The sequence below is a fragment of the Scyliorhinus torazame genome, chromosome 3, assembly GCF_047496885.1.
Source record: "Scyliorhinus torazame isolate Kashiwa2021f chromosome 3, sScyTor2.1, whole genome shotgun sequence".
NCBI classification, from domain to species: domain Eukaryota; kingdom Metazoa; phylum Chordata; class Chondrichthyes; order Carcharhiniformes; family Scyliorhinidae; genus Scyliorhinus; species Scyliorhinus torazame.
The window spans coordinates 257,337,121-257,357,951 of NC_092709.1; the positions used below are offsets into that span (position 1 = coordinate 257,337,121).

General features: G+C 49.2%; 1 protein-coding gene across 1 annotated transcript in view; it reads left to right on the forward strand.

Annotated features, from left to right (window-relative positions):
• The window catches only part of rit1 (Ras-like without CAAX 1), a 332,174-nt gene that overhangs the window by 79,229 nt on the left and 232,114 nt on the right, over positions 1-20,831 (forward strand). Inside the window, 1 exon segment of the mRNA XM_072497956.1 lies at positions 18,688-18,879. Coding sequence (XP_072354057.1) covers positions 18,688-18,879 — 192 coding nt within the window.

Below are 20,831 nucleotides of genomic sequence, written 5' to 3' on the forward strand. Positions count from 1 at the left end.
TAGATGCAACCCGTCCATCTTATACAGGTCACACCTGCCCCGGAAGAGCTCCCAGTGGTCCAGAAAACGGAAACCCTCCCTCCTACACCAGCTGTTTAGCCACGTGTTTGTCTGCTCTATCTTCCTATTTCTAGCCTCACTGGCACGTGGCACAGGGAGTAATCCCGAGATTACAACCCTCGAGGTCCTGTCCTTTAACTTTCTGCCTAGCTCCCTGAACTCCTGCTGCAGGACCTCATGCCCCTTCCTGCCTATGTCGTTAGTACCAATATGTACAACGACCTCTGCCTGTTTGCCCTCCCCCTTCAGGATTCCCTCTACCCGTTCGGAGACATCCTGGACCCTGGCACCAGGGAGGCAACATACCATCCTGGAGTCTCTTTCACGTCCACAGAAGCGCCTATCTGTGCCCCTGACTATAGAGTCCCCTATTACTATTACTCTTCTGCGCTTTGACCCTCCCTTCTGAACATCAGAGCCAGCCGTGGTGCCACTGCTCTGGCTGCTGCTGTTTTCCCCTGATAGGCTATCCCCCCCGACAGTATCCAAAGGGGTATATCTGTTCGAGAGGGGGACAACCACAGGGGATTCCTGCACTGACTGCCTGCCCTTTCTGGTGGTCACCCATTTCTCTGCCTGCACCTTGGGTGTGACCACATTTACATAACTGCGATCTATGACGCTTTCCGCCACCTGCATGCTCCTAAGTGCATCCAATTGCTGCTCCAACCGAACCATGCGGTCTGTGAGGAGCTCCAGTTGGGTGCACTTTCTGCAGATGAAGCCACCCGGGACGCTGGAAGCCTCCCGGACCTGCCACATCTCACAGTCAGAGCACAGCACCCCTCTAACTGACATTGCGTCAATTAATTAAAATTAAAATTTGTCTTTTTTTTTAAAATACTTTTTTTTTTTAAATTGCAAAGTTACTGTCAACTATCTGTTTCCTAGCACTAGATTTCTAATAGAAATGCGATAGCCAACTATAATACTCTCCGATCTCTGGCTTAGATATCCTCTAAATTATAATTAAGTTATTATGTTTAATTAGTTCCCAAATACTCAAATATTTTTTAAATTTAGGTTAGAATCCCAACCAGCCACTCAGGTCACAGCTTTTCTGTGATGTCGCTTCAATTTCCCCCCGACACACACAATTTGAAAAAAGGTATAAAAGTAAAAATCACTTACTTGCCTTCTGAGTGTCTGAGATGTTCTCAGGTTCTCTCGCTGACAGAGACTGCTCCTCCACCACCGATCCTTGACCTGCACAATGCTAATAATATAATAATATAATATGGCACTTACCTTACACCAATGGGTCTTATTATTAGGTTAGAGGAGGAGGGCGGGTGGGAGACACTACACGTGTAGTGTCTCGGGTTTCCTCTCCACCAGAATTTATTGGTTGGGGGGGGGGGGGCACTTGCCAGAGGTAGAACTTCCGGTTCCCGCCTTATATAAAAACAAATAAAACTGAAAAGAAGAACAGACACGGGACCAGGCAAGGCTTTTTAAACTAACTACTCACCTCTCAGAAGGCCCCTGCGCACCGCTGCCGCCGAAATCCAAAGGGCTGCTCCTGTAAAGGTAAGTGGTTTTAAATTCACTACTCACCTCCAAGAAGGCCCCTGCGCACCGCTGCCGCCGAAATCCAATGGGCTGCTCCTGTAAAGGTAAGTGGTTTTAAACTAACTACTCACCTCCCAGAAGGCCCCTGCGCACCGCTGCCGCCGAAATCCAAAGGGCTGCTCCTGTAAAGGTAAGTGGTTTTAAATTCACTACTCACCTCCAAGAAGGCCCCTGCGCACCGCTGCCGCCGAAATCCAATGGGCTGCTCCTGTAAAGGTAAGTGGTTTTAAACTAACTACTCACCTCCCAGAAGGCCCCTGCGCACCGCTGCCGCCGAAATCCAAAGGGCTGCTCCTGTAAAGGTAAGGTTTTTAAACTCACTACTCACCTCCCAGAGGGCCCCTGCGCACTGCTGCCGCCGAAATCCAAAGGGCTGCTCCTGTAAAGGTAAGTGGTTTTAAATTCACTACTCACCTCCAAGAAGGCCCCTGCGCACCGCTGCCGCCGAAATCCAAAGGGCTGCTCCTGTAAAGGTAAGTGGTTTTAAATTCACTACTCACCTCCAAGAAGGCCCCTGCGCACCGCTGCCGCCGAAATCCAATGGGCTGCTCCTGTAAAGGTAAGTGGTTTTAAACTAACTACTCACCTCCCAGAAGGCCCCTGCGCACCGCTGCCGCCGAAATCCAAAGGGCTGCTCCTGTAAAGGTAAGTGGTTTTAAACTAACTACTCACCTCCCAGAAGGCCCCTGCGCACCGCTGCCGCCGAAATCCAAAGGGCTGCTCCTGTAAAGGTAAGTGGTTTTAAATTCACTACTCACCTCCAAGAAGGCCCCTGCGCACCGCTGCCGCCGAAATCCAATGGGCTGCTCCTGTAAAGGTAAGTGGTTTTAAACTAACTACTCACCTCCCAGAAGGCCCCTGCGCACCGCTGCCGCCGAAATCCAAAGGGCTGCTCCTGTAAAGGTAAGTGGTTTTAAATTCACTACTCACCTCCAAGAAGGCCCCTGCGCACCGCTGCCGCCGAAATGATAAGGCCGTTTGTCTTCCCCAGGAAGTCTACCTCCGGGGTCTCGCTTCCACCTTGGCTGATGGCTCCGGGACCTGTTCTTCTCCGGAGGCACGCGAGGAGCCATAAAACGGACCCCCTGGTCGAAAAGGTCCGACTGCTCCACGCCAACCCCAGTTACGCCTACGTTGAGTACCCCGACGGCAGGCAAGATATGGTTTCCCTCCGGGATCTGGCACCCGCTGGATCCACCACCACAGACGCCCCTTCCCGCCCCGCTCCCCTGCAGGTCCCGGCGCCCCCTACAACACCCCCCCTTCTGGCCCTATCCCCCGTTAGTGAGCACCTACCGCACGCTCCCCCTTGCGCTTTACACACCCCGCCGGCGCCGGCACCACTACCCCCGGCCCTGCCTAGTCCCCCTGCCCCAACCCGGACCGATCTCCGACCGCTGTGCTCCCGGATGTGCCCTCAACCGGGACGTTCGTGCCCGCCGCACCACTGCCGGAATTGAGGAGGTCGATGAGGACAATCCGGCCACCGAGACAGATGGACCTATGATGGCACTTTACCCCCGCCAGACTCTTTTTAAACAGGGGTTGAATGTGATGAACGGTTACTGCCTTATCATCATGGAAGGTGATGTCCCCTTTAAGACCGGGCTTGGAACTCTGGGGACTCCGCCTTTGGCTCCGCCCATCTGTGAGCCATATATAAAGGGCTGCCTCATGGGCTGTGCAGCAGTCAGCACATGTCTAAGCTCTAGCATAGTTCTTAGTCTAATAAAGCCTTCTTTACCGTTTACACTCTGAGCGTCGTTATTGAGGGTACCTCACCGTGTCTATATGCAACAAGATTTGGACAACATTCAGGCTCGGACTGATAAGTAGTAAGTACCATTTTCTCCACACTACTGCCAGGCAATAGCGACAAAAGAAAATCCCTAATACTGTCCCTTTGACATTCATCAGCATTAACCTTGTTGAATCCCCACCATCAACATTCTTGTGGTCAGAATGATCCACATAAATACGACAGCTACAAGAGCCAGTCAGTAGTTGGGAATTCTGCACCAAGTGAGTCCCAAAGCCTATCCACAATCTACTTTGCACAAGTCAGTCCTCTAACACCAAAGTTCCAATCTAGGGTGATCTCCAAGCACTTGAATGACGGAGGAATTTTTATTTCAGGATAATCAGGATATGAGTCCACAGGCCGCATACGGATGTTTCCAAGGTGTGGACAACTAGTGTTCATATTAGGCCATAGCACTCTTCTGAATAATCTCCCGCTTATATAGAATATGGTTTTACAAATGCAATGCTCTTGTACTTACACACACAGAACCTCTTCCCATTCAGGTTTTCCAGAAGGGTAATCATTTTTCAGTTTAATCCAGTAGTGTGATGAAATATTTCCAATTGCTTGGATGGGGGCAGCTCTCTCGGATCTTAACACCATCCAAGATAACGCAACTCCCTTGATTGGAAGTTCATGCATTCATTCCCTCCATCATTGGTGCATGTTGGCCCTGCAATGTGTACGATCTATAAGATGCACTGCAACAATTTCCCTGAACAGCACCTTCCAAACTCGTGATCTCTACCAACTAGAACAAGGGTAGCAGGTGCATTGGAACACCGCCACCCTGAAGTTCCCCTCCAAGCCACACACCATCCTGGCTTGGAAATATATCTATTCCTTCATTGTTGCTGAATCAAAATCCTGGAGTTCCTTCCTGAACTGTGGGTGTGCTTACATCACATGGACTGCAGCAGTTCAAGAAGGTGGCTCACCCCCATAAACTTCTCGAGCGCAATTAAAGATGGACAAAATGTATTGGTCTTGCCAATAGATCTTCCATCCCATGAACAACAACAAAAATATCTCTTGATGTGTTCCTGTGTTAGTGTGGGGGAGACACAGAAAAGCAATAAGAATGGTCTTTATCAGGAGGTTCTCCCTGTTGATATTTGAATCATATAATGGTTACAGCACAGAAGGAGGCCATTCAACTTGTGTATCTGTGCTAGCTCTCTGAAGGAGTATTTCACCTAGTGCCTCTCCGTTGCTTTCTTCTAGTCGTCTTGCACATTTTTCCTTTTTAGATAATCTGATTCCCCGTGAATGCCTGATCCTGCCTGCACCAAACTCTCAGGCAGTGCATTCCAGATTCTGACCCTCCATGCAGGAAAAATATTTTCCTCATGTTGCCATTGCTTCTATTTCCACTTACCTTAAATCTATGCCCTCTGGTTCTCAATTACACTATACATTCTGCCTAGACTCCTCATGACCTTGTTGGGGTAAGTTAGCTCAATTGGCTAAGTGACTAGATTCTAGTGCAAAATGATGCCAAGGGCACGGTTCCAATGTCACACTGGCTTTGGTAGTTCATGGGGGACTGCCTCCTCAGCCAAGCGTGATGCTTAAGGTGGAATTGTTCTCCTCAGGTTATACAACCATTTGTCTCTCTTTAACAGAGAAACATGTCTATGGTCACTCACGGACTATGGCTAATTACCAAGCTCATGACAGTACCTATATCAAATCTCCTCTCAACCTTCTCTTCTCCAGAGAAAACAGTAACAACTGCTCCAATCTATATCTGAAACCATCCCTGGAACCATTCCTGTGAATCTTTTCTGCACCAGTGGGCGGGATTCTCCCCTACCCGGCGGGGTGGGGGGTCTCGGCGGGACGGAGTGGTGTGAACCACTCCGGCGTCAGCCTCCTCAAAGGTGCGGAATCCTCCGCACCTTCAGGGGCTAGGCCTGCCCCGTATTGGTTGCTGCCCCGCCGGCCGGTGGGAAAGGGGCTTGGCGCCATGCCAACCGGCGCCGAAGGGCCTCCGCCGGCCGGCGCGAGTCGGTGCATGCGTGAGAGTGCCAGCGCATGCTAGTGTCATCCCCGCACATGCGCAGAGGGATTCGCTTCCGCACCAGGAATGGCGGAAGACCACAGCCTCCGATGCGGAATAATAGAGTGCCTCCCCAGCACAGGCCCGCCCGCGGATCAGTGGGCCCCGACCGCGGGCCAGGCCACCGTGGGGGCACCTCCCCGCGATCCCCCAAGAACCCCGGAGCACGCCCGCGCCGTCAGGTCACGACGGTGGAACTGGCAAAGAACGGGCGGGACTTCGGCCCATCGCGGGCCGGCGAATTCGGTCAGCCCCGGGGCACATTGAGTCGCGCCGGACCCCGCCATTCTCTGAGGCGGACGGCGTGACTCACGCCGGGGGAATTTTTTGGGGTCGGGAGAATTAGAAGGATGGAGGGGGCGGGATTCACGCCGACCCCCGGCGATTCTTCCACCCAGCGGGGGGGTCGGAGAATCCCACCCAGTGACTTCGCCCCTTTGCTATTTCTTATCTCGAACCAAACTGATTCTACTGCTTGATTTTCAGAACCAAGATCTTTTCTCACCATTGTGCTGATCTCATCCTTTGTTAACAGAGCTACCCCACCTCTTTTTCCTTCCCTCCTATCCTTCCAAAATACCCTTGAATATTCCGGTCCCGGAAATGGCCATAATGTAGCCAGTCCTCTGAAATGGCTATTCAATTTATGTCTATTTGTCCTACCAATTCATCCATCTTGTTATGAATGCTGCGAGCAAGCAGAAAAAGAACTTTAAACTTTTTTTTACCATTTTTGTTTACTCTGGCCTTACTTCCCGTCACACTCCGTTTATCACTATCTTCTTCATTATCCTACAATATTGACTCTCTTTAACTTTCTAAGTGTCCCATCATAACTCCCCTCTCAACTATTTAGTTTAAAGCCTTCTCTCCAGTCCTAGTTATTCGATCCACCAAGACACTGGTCCCAGTGCAATTCAGATGAAGGCCTGCCCAATGGCGCAGCTCCCTCTTTCCTCAGTATTATTACTGAATCGCAACCCCGTTCTCCCATACCAATCTTTGGTCTACCACATTCAACCTATTTACCCAATGCCAATTTGCTTGCGGCTCAGGTGGTAATCCAGAAATTAATATCTTGGCGGTTTGATTTTTTACTTTAGTCCCTAGCTGCTCATAATCCCTTTGCAGAACCTCTTTCTTAGTCCTGCCTATGTTATTGGTACCAATGTGGGTCATGATAACTCGATCCTTCCCCTCACAGAAGGCCCTATCCAGCGCTGAGTAGATGCCCTTAATTCTGGAAAATCTTTGGGACTCATGCTCTTGGCTGCAGAGAACCATGACCAGGATTTTAGGGCGCGCTCGGATCCGGTGGGATATTACAGACTCGCCAAAGTATATATATTATATATTATATATCAGTCTGTTCACCTTTCATGACCTAAGGACATTCGCAAACTCAAAATTAATTGCGTACGGAATATTTCAAATGAGTCTATGCTGCAGTATTCACAGGAAGACAATCTGATATGGATTTTGTCACAGAGCTGGTGAAGGTGAGGAAAGGATTGTCCATCTTAGCGAAGAAATAACACTCCACCTTCACAATTGGCAACCTCATCTACAAAAGAAGCAAGTTCAGTATAAGTTTTGAGGTATCGTGATAGAGCTGATCCAGAATAAAGAAGCAGAAGAATTTTCGTGAGATACTGGAAAACCCAGCCCAATTAAAGATAAAGAGAGAGAGAGAGGTGACATGGCTACTGAATTTTTTATAAACACTTGGACAGTAGGCTGAAAGATTTTGCAAATTGAAATATTTTTGAAGGGAGTGCAACTTTCTTTTACATGATTAAGAACCCAACAACCATTGGAATATAAAGGTTAAGTTCACATGCATTGGAATGATACTGAAAGGGTTTTGCAACTGTTGTTGAGTAAAGCTGGATGAAGCTTTGGGAGATACTTGTCTGGCAGTTGCTTGTGAGTTTCCCACCTTAACAGATTTGAAAGTTTCCGTAGTTAATGCTGCTGAGTCTGAATTTGTGTTACTAGCGACTCCACTGTGTTGCTTATCTTCCTCCTTTTTCTATGTTTTTTAAGAAGCAGCGTCTTTGCCTAAAATCCTGCTACAAAATCAATGTCAAGGGATGTGGGCATCGCTGGCCAGGCCACCATTTGTTGCTCGTCCTAATTGCCCTTCAACAGAGTGACTTGCTCGGCTATTTCAAGGGCACTTAAGAGTCAACCATATTGCTGTGGGTCTGGAGTTGCATGTAGGCCAGACCAGATAAGGACAGTAGATTTCCTTCCCTCTAGGATATTAGTGAACCAGATGGGATTTTACAACAATTGACATTGGTTTCATGGTTATCATTAGGCTTTAAATTCCAGATTTTTATTGAGTCAAATTGGATTTGCAAAAGATTCATTACCCTCGGTCAGTCAATAACTAGTCCAGTGATAATACCACTATTCGACAACCTCCATTCAAATTGGGAGTCCCTTTCATGCCAAAAGCCCACTGTGGTGAATGATATCTGTATACATATGTACCCTTAATGCGTAGGCCCCTTTAAGACCGGGTTTGGAACCCTGGGGGACTCCGCCTCTGGCTCCGCCCCAGGAAGCTGTATATAAGGTTACGTTCAGTAGGCAGCGTGCAGTGAGCACACTTCTCGGCAGCTGTCTGGTTTTCTGGTTATTAAAGCCTTTGTATTATCAAACTCCTCTCCTGAGTCGTAATTGAGGGGATCTCAATTTAATAACCAGTCCACATCATGATGGACAGCGGTCTAAAGTTCAATTTGGACGCTCGGTCGTCGGAAGCCACTGAAATTTTTAAATACTGGCTCCAGTGCTTTGAGGCCTATCTGAATTCTTGAGAGACTGAAGTTGACGGACCTCGCAAGCTGAGTTTACTACATACCCGGGTGGGCCACCGACTATCCACCGTGATCGAGAAAGCTACGACGTACGAAATGGCGGTCGAAATCCTACAGAAGCGCTTCGTAAAGCCGATAAACGAGACATTTGCTCTCGGCCTGCTGCCAGCGCTCCGGGGAAACGCTAGATGAATACTTGGAGAGACTCGCCACGCTCGCCAGGAACTGCGACCATAAAGAGGTGACGGCAGAAGTCCACATGAACTTACATATTTGTGATGCTTTCGTGTCCGGTATCTGATCCACGTACATCCGGCAGCGGCTCCTAGAAGACGGAGCGAAGGACCTCCAAGGCACGGTAACGCTCGCCTCTTCCCTGTAAGCGGCCCACCATAGTCTCCGCACGTACTCCGCGGACCTTGCGAAACCCTCTCGATCCCCTCCAGACTCGGCCAAGCTTCAGGCCTGCACCACGCGACGACCCACTCACACCGGGGGCCCCCAATGCTATTTCTGTGGGCAAGCCCAGCACTCACGCCAGCATTGCCCGGCCCGCTCCGTTATCTGCGGCAAATGCGGAAAGAAGGGGCACTTCGTGAAGGTCTGCCTGGCTGGGCCCAAAGACCAGAAACAAAAGTCTCATCGGGCCCAGAAATCGAACTCCCGGGACCACAGGCCCCGCAACACGGCTGCGCGGTGGCCAGACGCGCCTACTTCCGATGTGTCATCGGCCTCGTGCGAGTCATGGGGCAGCCATCTTGGCGGCGGCCATCTTCAAAATTCGACGCGTGCAACTGAAGGCGGTGGCCATTTTGTGACTCCGGGTGGCCATTTTGTGAGTCCGACTCAACCGAGGACTCTGACTGCCTGCAACTAGGAGCGATCACGCTCGATCAATCTCGGCCGAAGCACCTGCGAAACTCAATGATGCAGGTTCAAATCAACGACTGCAACAGCACGGTAGCATAGTGGTTAGCATAATTGCTTCACAGCTCCAGGGTCCCAGGTTCGATTCCCGGCTTGGGTCACTGCCTGTGCGGAGTCTGCACGTTCTCCCCGTGTGTGCGTGGGTTTCCTCCGGGTGCTCCGGTTTCCTCCCACAGTCCAAAGATGTGCAGGTTAGGTGGATTGGCCATGCTACAATTGCCCTTAGTGACCAAAATTGCCCTTAGTGTTGGGTGGGGCTACTGGGTTATGGGGATAGGGTGGGGGTGTGGGCTTGGGTAGGGTGCTCTTTCCAAGAGCCGGTGCAGATTCGATGGGCTGAATGGCCTCCTTCTGCACTGTAAATTCTATGAAACCCCCTGCCTTTTTGACTCCGGGAGCATGGAGAGTTTTATCCATCCAGGCATGGTAAGACGCTGCTCCCTGCGCACCTATCCCGCCTCCAAACTATCGCCCTCGCATCCGGGTCTCATTCGGTCCAAATCACGGAGTATTGTGTCGCGAACCTCGCTATCCAAGGCGCCAAATACGCCCGTTTTAAACTTTATATCCTCCCTCACCTGCTGCTCGGTCTGGACTTTCAGTGCAGCCACCGAAGCCTGACACTGAAGTTTGGTGGAACCCTGCCCTCGCTCACGGTATGTAGCCTGGCGACACTCAAAGTTGCACCCCCTCCTCTTCGCGAACCTCACCCCCGACTGTAAGCCCGTCGCCACCAGGAGTCGGCGGTACAGTGCCCAAGACATGACTTTCATCAAGTCAGAGGTTCAGCGGCTACTAAAAGAAGGGGTCATAGAGGCTAGCAACAGCTCTTGGAGGGCACAAGTACTGGTAGTCCGCTCCGGGGAAAAACAAAATATGGTGGTGGACTATAGCCAGACCATAAACCGCTTTACGCAACTCGATGCGTAACCACTTCCCCGCATAGCAGAAATGGTGAACCAAATCGCCCAGTATCGAGTAGTCTCCATGGTCGACCTAAAATCGGCCTATCATCAACTCCCTCTCCGCCCAGAGGACCGCCCCTATACAACTTTCGAAGCAGCCTGTCGGCTCTTCCACTTCCTCAGGGTCCCTTTTGGTGTCACAAATGGAGTCTCCGTTTTCCAAAGGGCAATGGATCAAATGGTGGACCAGTACAGCTTACGGGCTACACACCCGTACTTGGACAACGTCACCATCTGCGGCCATGACCAGCAGGACCATGACGCAAACCTGAGGAAGTTCCTCCAGACCGCCCGGGCCCTCAATCTGACATACAATAAAGAGAAATACGTGTTCCGCACAACCCGGTTAGCCATCCTCGGCTACGTTGTGGAAAACGGGGTCCTAGGGCCAGACCCCGACCGCATGCGGTCAGACCCCGACCGCATAAGGAACTTCCCCTCCCCCGTAGCCTCAAGGCACTCAAACGGTGCCTGCGGCTCTTTTCCTATTATGCCCAGTGGGTCCCCAGATATGCGGACAAAGCCCGTCCCCACATTAAGACCACGGTTTTTCCCCTGACGGCTGAGGCTCAGTCGGCCTTCATTCGTATCAAGGCCAATATCATCAAGGCCGCCATGCACGCGGTGGACGAAACCATTCCCTTCCAGGTAGAAAGCAACGCATCAGACGTTGCCCTGGCTGCTACCCTCAACCAGGCGGGCAGACCAGTAGTGTTCTTCTCCCGAACCCTCACCGCCTCGGAAATTCGACACTCTGCAGTCGAGAAGGAGGCACAAGCCATAGTGGAGGCTGTGCGGCACTGGAGGCACTACCTAGCCAGTAGGACGTTCGCCCTCGTCACCGACCAACGGTCGGTCACATTTATGTTCGATAACGCACAAAGGGGCAAAATAAAGAATGATAAAATTCTAAGGTGGAGGAGCGAACTCTCCACCTACACGTACGATATTACATATCGTCCGGGGAAGCTCAACGAGTCCCCAGATGCCCTGTCCCGCGGCACGTGCGCCAACGCACAGAAAGACCATCTGCGGGCCATCCACGATGACCTCTGCCACCCGGGGGTCACCCGGCTTGCCCATTTCATCAAGTCCCGCAACCTACCTTACTCCACCGAGGAGGTCAAGGCCATGACCAAGGCTTGCCAGATCTGTGCGGAGTGCAAACCGCACTTCTATCGGCCAGACAAGGTTCGCCTGGTAAAGGCCTCTGGGCCCTTTGAGCAACTAAGCGTGGACTTCAAAGGGCCCCTCCCGTCCACCAACCACAACACCTACTTCCTCACTATTATCGACGAATTCTCCCGCTTCCCATTTGCTATCCCCTGCCCCGATATGACCTTGGTCTCCGTAATCAAGGCACTGCACAGCATCTTCACCCTGTTTAGTTTCCCCGCTTATATCCACAGCGACCAGGGTACATTGTTCATGAGCGATGAGCTGCATCAGTATCTGCTCAACAAGGGCATCGCCTCGAGCAGAACGACCAGCTATAACCCACGGGGAAACGGGCAGGTGGAGAGGGAGAACCCGACAGTTTGGAAGGCTGTTCTTCTAGCCCTATGGTCAAGAAGTCTCCCAATCGCCCGCTGGCAGGAGGTCCTACCCAATGCCCTACACTCCATTAGGTCGCTCCTCTGTACGGCCACGAACGAGACCCCCCACAACCGTTTGTTTGTCTTCCCGAGGAAGTCCACCTCTGGGGTCTCGCTTCCACGTTGGCTGATGACTCCGGGGCCAGTTCTACTCCGGAGGCACGTGAGGAGCCATAAGCCAAATCCACTGGTCGAGAGGGTCCAACTATTACACGCAAACCCTCAATACGCCTACGTCGAGCACCCCGACGGCAGGCAGGACACTGTTTCCCTGCGAGACCTGGCACCCGCTGGCTTGCCCGCCGACGCCCCCCCTTCCACCGACGCTCCCCTCCCCGCACCGGCGGTCGACTCCGACAGCGCCCCCCCCCATAGCACCCCCCAGCCGGCGCCGGCACCAATCATCCTCGTCACCCCGGATACCCCCCCCGCTCCAATGCGGGCAAAGGCTCAGACAACCGTGCTCCCGGATATACCACCACCGAGGACGACCCTATCCGCCGCACCACTGCCGGAGTTGAGAAGGTCGACACGGGCAATCAGACCACCCAAAAGACTGAACTTGTAATTCCACTTCACCCCGACGGACTTTGCGTTTTTTTTTTTAAACGGGGTGAATGTGGTGAATGATATCTGTATACATATGTACCCTTAATGCGTAGGCCCCTTTAAGACCTGGTTTGGAACCCTGGGGGACGCTGCCTCCGGCTCCGCCCCCAGGAAGCTGTATATAAGGTTACATTCAGTAGGCAGCGTGCAGTGAGCACACTTCTCGGCAGCTTTCTGATTTTCTGGTTATTAAAGCCTTTGTATTATCGAATTCCTCTCCAGAGTCGTAATTGAGGGGATCTCACCCACTGACTGCATAAGAATGATATCCAACCCCAATAACCACACAGATTGGATACTGACTCTTCAAATGTGCCTCTGTGCATTCCCCATCCACCTCTCTCACCCATTTATTGTACACAAATGAGAATTTCCCCATTACTACCATGCACTATATTTTCCTAAATACCTCCTTTGAAGCAGAATAGAGAGGCTTAATGTACATAGTGTATAATGCTATTTCAATGAGGAGATATTGGGAATAAAGGTTCAGGTAAATTACTTGGCAATGAAGTTAAGTTTGTTAACAAAAGGTTATCCATAACTAGAGGACCCAATCAAAGACAATCCATCTACAAATTAGTCAAAACGATTAAACTGCTAGACTAATGACCAGAAACTGAACTCGACCAGCATAGAAATGCTATGGCTACAGGAGCAGGTCAGAGGCTAGGAATTCGATGGCAAGTAACTCGCCTCCTGACTCTACAAAGCCTATCCACCATCTAAAAGGCACAAGTCATAAGGCAGGTAGAATTTTTCCACTTATCTGAATGAGTGCAGCTCCAGTAACACATATGAATCTCAAAACCAAGACAAAACAATATGCTAGATCCACACCCCATTCACTCCCTCCATCACTGCCACTGGCAGCAGCATGTACAATCTGCAAGATGATCTGCAGGAATTGCCAAGCCTGCTTCAACAGAACCTGTGACCTCTATCAGCTTTAAAAAACATGAGCACCAGATAGCCCCCCTCCCCCAGCCATTGAACACCTTCATTCCCCTCCCTCCCAGCAACTTCACCACCCCAACTCCTTGCAGTCACCCCTTTCCCCGAATGACCATCCCACCCCATTCCCCTCCCTCACACTGTTTTACCCCCTTTCTCTGCCCCATTCCCTGACCCTCCCATACACCGCCCCCCTCCCCGACTACCCTGTTCCATATTTCAAGCATCTGCAGAACATCATTGTCACGTTGGGTGCTCTGCTACACAGACAAACCAACACGGTTGCAGATGGTACAACTCTGTTTTATTACTTTCAATAACAACATCTGCACATCTGTAAACTTGTTACTGTGGTTCGTTCATTACCATTTAACCTGTGGACCCAGCCCTAACACTATCTTGGAGAGGCACTCAGCACATGGTGAATGTCTGAGTGGCTTGCTGTGAGCTCTGTGCCCTGAGCTGTCTCCTGCTGGAATGAGCGGGAACTGTGGTGTTCCCCGTTTTATAGTGCGTGTGCCCTTGCTTGTGATTGGCTGTGATGTTGCGTGTGTGTTGATTGGTCCGTTGATCTGTCCATCAGTGTGTATGTGTGTTTGCACCATGATGTTTATCTGAATATCATGACAATCATCCCAGGGTAATGAGCCTGTGTCGGCACTGTCATGAGAGTGATGATGACCCGCTGTGAGAAAAGCTCTGGTGCTCCTCAGTCTATGCCATGTAGTGATCTCTATGTGCATGTACATAAGGGGTTAATATGTAATCAGTAGCACCAGATGATCACTAGAGGGCCAGACCAACAGGGGTATAAAAAGCAACCGCATTGTGCCTCACTTCCTCTTTTTTGGATGTACTGTGGCCAGGGCAGGAGTATCAGATTAGCTCAGATGGTTAGTGTAGTTAAGCATAGTTACTGTAGTTAGATCTTGTTAACCTTATCACTGGTATCAATGTTAAAGTAAAGAACTCACGCAATTATTGTTATAGTTACTCAATAAACCTTTTATTACTACTGGACGAGTTCGAGTCTTCTTCATCGAGATTCAGAAGACCTCATCAGTAACCAAGGTTTGAGTAACACATATTACACTCAGTAGTATATCAAAACACACAAAGAAGTGTAATAAAAGATGATACAGGAGTGTAATAAAAGATGCCAAAGTCTGACTCCTGTTTTTCTTCTGACAGTGCACTCACACTCATCACCTGCACGGGGTCTGCACCGGGTGATCTTGCTGTAGGACCACAGTGCCCGGGGGGCATGGGGTGGCGCGAGCGGAGGGCAAAAGGGTGTGGCGGGGCAGGCAGGCCTGCCATGAAGATTAGCGTGACAAGGCTTCACATGTATCTGGTGTAAAATGTTTAAATAGTGAACATTCAAAAGCCCCATTGTCCCTAGCTGCCTCGATGCCCCCCACTCACCCCCATGTCCCCAGTGCTCGCTCAGTGATCCTCAATCTTCTTGATCTTCCATGATCTGCCGTTACGCACAGGTGTGTCCCCAGGATGCACATCAAAGGTGAAGGCAGCCTGTTACTTTTCATGCCCTGTGGCCTTTGATACCCTTGGTGGGTGTCCACTGGGGGGCCTGGAATCAGAGGGCCCCAGTCAATTTACCAGTGTCAGTGGCAGTGCTGTGCCATCCTGTTCTGACAGCTGACCTTGAGACGCGCCGGTGTCAGAAGGGAGAGATTAGATGAGGGGGAGACCACCATTATCTCCCTGGTGACAGGCACAGGATCGGCCTCCAGCACTCCCTCCTCCCAAACAGTGCCCATAAGGCCCTGGGGGTCTCCATGCGGCAGAGCAGCAGTTGGACTGAGCTTCACACGCCGCTGCGTCATTCAGCATTGCCGGTCCTGGTGCCTCCCCGTTGTCTGCACCATGGAGTTGACATCCTGAGTGATGCTCCCCAATGACTAGGCCATGCTCGGCATTACCTCGGCAATGTCCACTTGCACCTGGGACATATCCCTAAGCAATTGGGACAAGGTGTCAAGGCCCTCAGCCATGGTTGATGCTGAGTGAGCCATGCCTTGGACACTACTACTCATGTTACAGATGCCTTCTCCAAGCTTTCCACTGCAGTCGCCAACCGAGCAATGTTTACCTCAGTGCCATCTCCTGCACCCATAGCCTTTTGGACTCCTCCAATCAGCTACGGACTTGACTGAGTGTCACTGACATCCTCTTTTGAATCTCATGGCCGTGCGCTAGTGCCTGCATCGGTTTCGGGGACAACATTGCCCAGAAGTTCAGATCTGACTGGGACTCAGCTGAGTCCTGTGATCCAGAAGATCTCAATTGATGACACCCTTGGATGTTCCTGCCTCCAGCTGATGTGCATCACCAACTGTGTGGTGCTTACCAGATTGTGCCCCAGATGTCAGTTCACTAATGTCGCCCACCAAGGTTTTACATAGTCATAGAATTTACAGTGCAGAAGGAGGCCATTAGGCCCATCGAGCCTGAACCGACCCTTGGAAAGAGCACTCCACTCAACCCCACACCTCCATCCATCCCCGTAATCCAGTAACCCCACCCAACCATTTTAGATTTTAAGGGCAATTCAGAATGGCCAATCCACCTAACCTGCACATCTTTGGACTGTGTGAGGAAACCGGAGCACCCGGAGGAAACCCACGCAGACACGGGGACAACGTGCAGGCTCCGCATTGACCCAAGCTGGAAACCGAACCTGGGACCCTGGCGCTGTGAAGCAACAGTGCTAACCACTGTGCTATTGTGCTATTTCAGTGTTTACCGGCACAGGTGGAGGGTGGGAATGATAACTGTGATGCCTCTATGGTAGTCTCCTTGAAGCTCTCCTCTAAGGTGCACTCTTGGGTGGCTGGGGGGGGGGGGGGGGGGGGGGGGGGGGGGGGGCGGTGGAGGGGTGGAACCCCGAATGGCCTGGCCCCATCAGGTGGAGATCTTGCGAGAGAATGGACATGTAATCAGTGGGAGTGAAGGATCATTTTGTCTGACATGAACAACTCACTTGAGACAGGTCATCTGGGTGAAGGGGCAGTGGATTCTCACCTCTGCAGCGCAGGCCAACCTCACTGTCGGTGACTGCTCTCTCATCATCCAACCACGTGATCTCCAGGGCCCCTTCCTCATACAGGGTGGTGACCCTGATGTCTGGCACTCCACTGCCCGTCTGGGCCCTTTCCCGTCTATTATCGGCCAGCTTCTCCTGAGTGGACAGAGGGGGCATTGTGAGCCGCTTGATGCATCGAGGGAGGGGGGGGGGGGGGGGGGGGGGGGAGGTTATGGCAGGTGGCCGGGGGTGGGGTGTGAGGCGCAAGCCGCCGACTTGTTGGGAGGGTGTGGTGCTGGTGGAGGTCAGAGTGGTTGTCGCCAGGACTGATGCCAAGGCTAGTCTTAACTTACCCTTGCAGCCCGGTGAAGGTCGTTGCTCTTCTTCCGACATTATACTGCAGTCCTCCTGGTCATACTGCCCGAACTGACAGTCACAGCCACTGTCTCCCAGATGGCACTGGCGGCTCTGTTGCCGATCATCCGACCCCCTCGAGGGGCCAGGGTTTCCCTTCTCGGCCCACAGCTTCCAGCAGACTGGCAACTGTTGAGGTCTGGTCTGGGATCGTAATAATCATTAGACTTTTTAATTCCTGACTTTCTTACATTGAATTGAAAATTCACCATCTGCCGTGGTGGGATTCGAACCCGGTTCCCAAAGAATCACCCTGGGACTTTGGATTACTAGTCTAGTGACAATACCACTGTTCCACAATTAAAGTTGAATCAGAGTTGAATTTCTTATTAATTCTTGATTAGAGATGAGTTAGCAGTAGGTGGAAACCTCGACAGCTCACCCTCTGGATAGGGGATAGAATTCACTGACAGAAACTTCTGCATTTCTGTATTATTCAGCGTATTTGAAAACTCTCGAATTTGTTGACAGTTTCACCATCATTATCAGAGCGAGATCTGGGCCAATTTTTCTCTTCCTCCTTTTTCCTTCATCCTATTGTCTCCTGTCCTCGTTTATTTTTTCTGTTTTATTTTCAATGATTTAACCTTGAACCCATCTATTTATTATTTTAAATCTTATTTTACCTCATTTCTTTTCATTGTTATAAAAATGCAATCTTATTTTTCCCATGTGTCCATAAGCCTCCATTCCTCTTATGAAATTTAAATGGCGTATGAAAATCAGCTGTTGAAAAAAAGACAATGCCAAATAATCCTGGAATGAACTCAGGAAGGTCATATGCAATATTATTTCAAAACAAAAGGTGGAGGGTGCACCTGGTCATTTGTTTTTATTCCTCTTTTGTCAACCGACAGAACTGATTTCCTTCCTGCCATTAATACTTGGTACAGTTCCAGTGGTGCCACCCACCCTCTGCTTCCTTGGCACAAGACAATTCCTCACATGCAAACCTAGACACTAAAGCTGCCAAAATTGTGTGACTCTGTTCCTGATGCAGCAGCTTGCTGAACAAGGGAGCAGTTCAAAGAATCAGTCATTGGGTTAACGTGCCCTATTGGTGATCCACCAGTTTCTTCAGCTATTGATTTTAATGTCAGTGAAGCAAGGGTTTCATTTATCAGATGCATTGACACCTATGTCCAACTCTTCAATCAATAATCATGCCGGTGAGAAAGCCTCTGCCCAAAAAAATGGGATGCATAGTTTTAAGGCTTTCTTGTCAGTGCTGAGTGATTCAAGGTTGGTTTAGCTCAGTTGGCTGGACAGCTGGTTTATGATGCAGAGTGAGGCCGCCAGCGTGGGTTCAATTCCAATACTGGCTGAGGTTATTCGTGAATGTCCTGACTTCTCAACCTAGCCCCTTGTCTGAAATGTGTAGATCCTCAGGTTAAATCACCACAGGTCAGCTCTCCCCCTCAAAGGGGAATGCAGCCTGTGGCACTCTGATAAGTTTACTTTATGCACACTGCTCAGTGGAGGTTACTGGATAGCATTCTTGAGTGAAAATGTTGGTTGATTTTATTTTCCCCCTCATTAACCTACATAATATATTAATTATTACCATTAACTAGCCAAGTTCAGTTAACCAAAGCATAAGCAAGGGATCAACCTGCAAACTTTATCCTCTGCATGGTTCTGTTCTATAATAGCTAATCCAGTTTATCCAATATTATTTCATAATGTGGCATGAGCAGAATGCTGATCTTCTACTTCAGAAAGTCCGTGAGGAAGTTAATATCAAATATTGCACCAGAGTGTCCGAAGCTTGAAGTTAAGTGCCAGATGCCTATGTTGTTGGGCAGAATTTTTATCAATGTTTTCTCTTCTATTTTTGATATTTAACTTCAGGCAGAATTCACAGCCATGAGGGACCAATTCCTGCAAGGTGTAGAGGGTTTTATTATCTGTTATTCTATCACTGATCGCCGATCATTCTAGGAAGATGCACAATTCAAGGAACTCATCTATCATGTTCGACACACATTTGATATCCCAGTAGTTTTGGTTGGGAACAAAACAGACTTGGAAAAGTATAGACAGGTAAGGAAGCTCTTCTTAGTAATAATACCATGAAGTTATGAACCTTCAGGATTTGTAATTCACTATGGATTTGAGAGTTTTGTTTATATCATTTGAAATGCCACAAAGCACCTTATGTGTTTAACAGAGAGAAATGCATTTTCTCTCTCATTAAAAGGGTTAGTTATATTATTGCTATAACCCAGGTTAAAAAGTAGCTTTCAATTTAGTCAATGAAATAATTAACTAATCTGTCAGAATTTGTATTTTATCTTCACATGGTTTCAGTCCCTTGAAGCTTCCAATAAATTTCTATATCACAGAAGGTGGGATCATCAATGATCAAAACAAATACTGGAATACTGTAATTATCAGGCTAAAATCACCAGCAGGCAGTAATTTTGCAATCTCACATCTGCCCTCTGAAATCGAATTATGGAATTTTAGGGTTGGAAATTTATTTCCTCATTCCCAAAATTGGAGAATCCAACAACATGCTTGTATAATGAACTCTTTTGATCGATAAAGAGCCACCAGTTCATCCTATCTAATTAGCGTGGTACTCCAACCAAAACATGATTGATAAGCACTGCAAAGTGCAGACGGGTATTAGGATTTGATGATGGAAGATGCACTAAATAAATGATCACTATAGAGTCTGTGCCATGCAACATTGGATGATGCAAATATTGTTAAGCCGCAATTTAGAGTTCTCCAGCTACACAGCCAAAATGCAGCAAGGGACTCTGTTTAGACAATTTTTAAAAAATAAATCTTTATTGTCACAAGTAGGCTTATATTAATACGGCAATGAAGTTACTGTGAAAAGCCCCTAATTGCCACATTTCGGAGCCTGTTTGGGTACACAGAGGGAGAATTCAGAATGTCCAATTCACCTAACAGCATGTCTTTCGGGACTCGTTGGAGGAAACCGGAGGAAACTCACACAGACACGGAGAGAACAAGCAGACTCCGCACACACAGTGACCCAAGCCGGGAATCAAACCTGTGAAGCAACAGTGGTGCCCACTGGGCTACCATGCTTCTCACACTCAAATTTAATGTTAATAAGCTGGGAGCTGGTTTTGCAATGCTTCAAAAGAAGGAAGTGTGACTATAGTTTTAGGCCACAGAATGATGACTTGAAAGTTTGTTTATAATTTGAAGATATTTAAAGCCCATCTTTAAAAATTAAAAAAACTAACTGCAGTTGTCAGTTAGAGAGAAAATAAACAAATCTGCTGGTGTGCATTGATTGACAGGACATTTCATGTAGCTTAGATAAAGAATTTAGCAACCTGTTCATGCAATTTCAATAGACTTCAATAGACATTTGCAAAGGGTTGTTATTACAGCTGGGTCTATTTTGAATGCTTGCCTAAATTTCAAAAGTCCCGAATCACTTATCTCAGCAGGAGGGCTGAGTTCACATTTTGAGTGTTAGTTTTAAGAGGCTATTAAAGGATTATCTGTCTTGGGCAGCACGGTGGGGCAGTGGGTTAGCCCTGATGCCTCATGGCGCCGAGGTCCCAGGTTCGATCCCGGCTCTGGGTCACTGTCCGTGTGGAGTTTGCACATTCTCCCTGTGTTTTCGTGGGTTTCGCCCCCACAACCCAAAGATGTGCAGTGTAGGTGGATTGGCCACGCTAAGTTGCCCCTTAATTGGAATTTTTTTTTATTTTTAAAAAAGGACTATCTGTCTTTGATATGGTTACTGAATATAAGTTTGTTTTGTTCCTAACATACTGACTCTTTAAGGGGATTTCAGACCTTTGAATGGGTTTCACAAGTTTTTGTACCAAGGATGAACGTGTGAGAGCTTTATTAGATTGTTAGATGTTTAATTCCATTTAATCTCACATGGTTCTGAGGTCTGTACATCGTGGATACTGGGTGAGTGACTATGAGGGGTGCTATGGGGTTATGTGATGGTGTACATGAGGCTTAGGGTGGGTTGGCATATAGGAGGCACA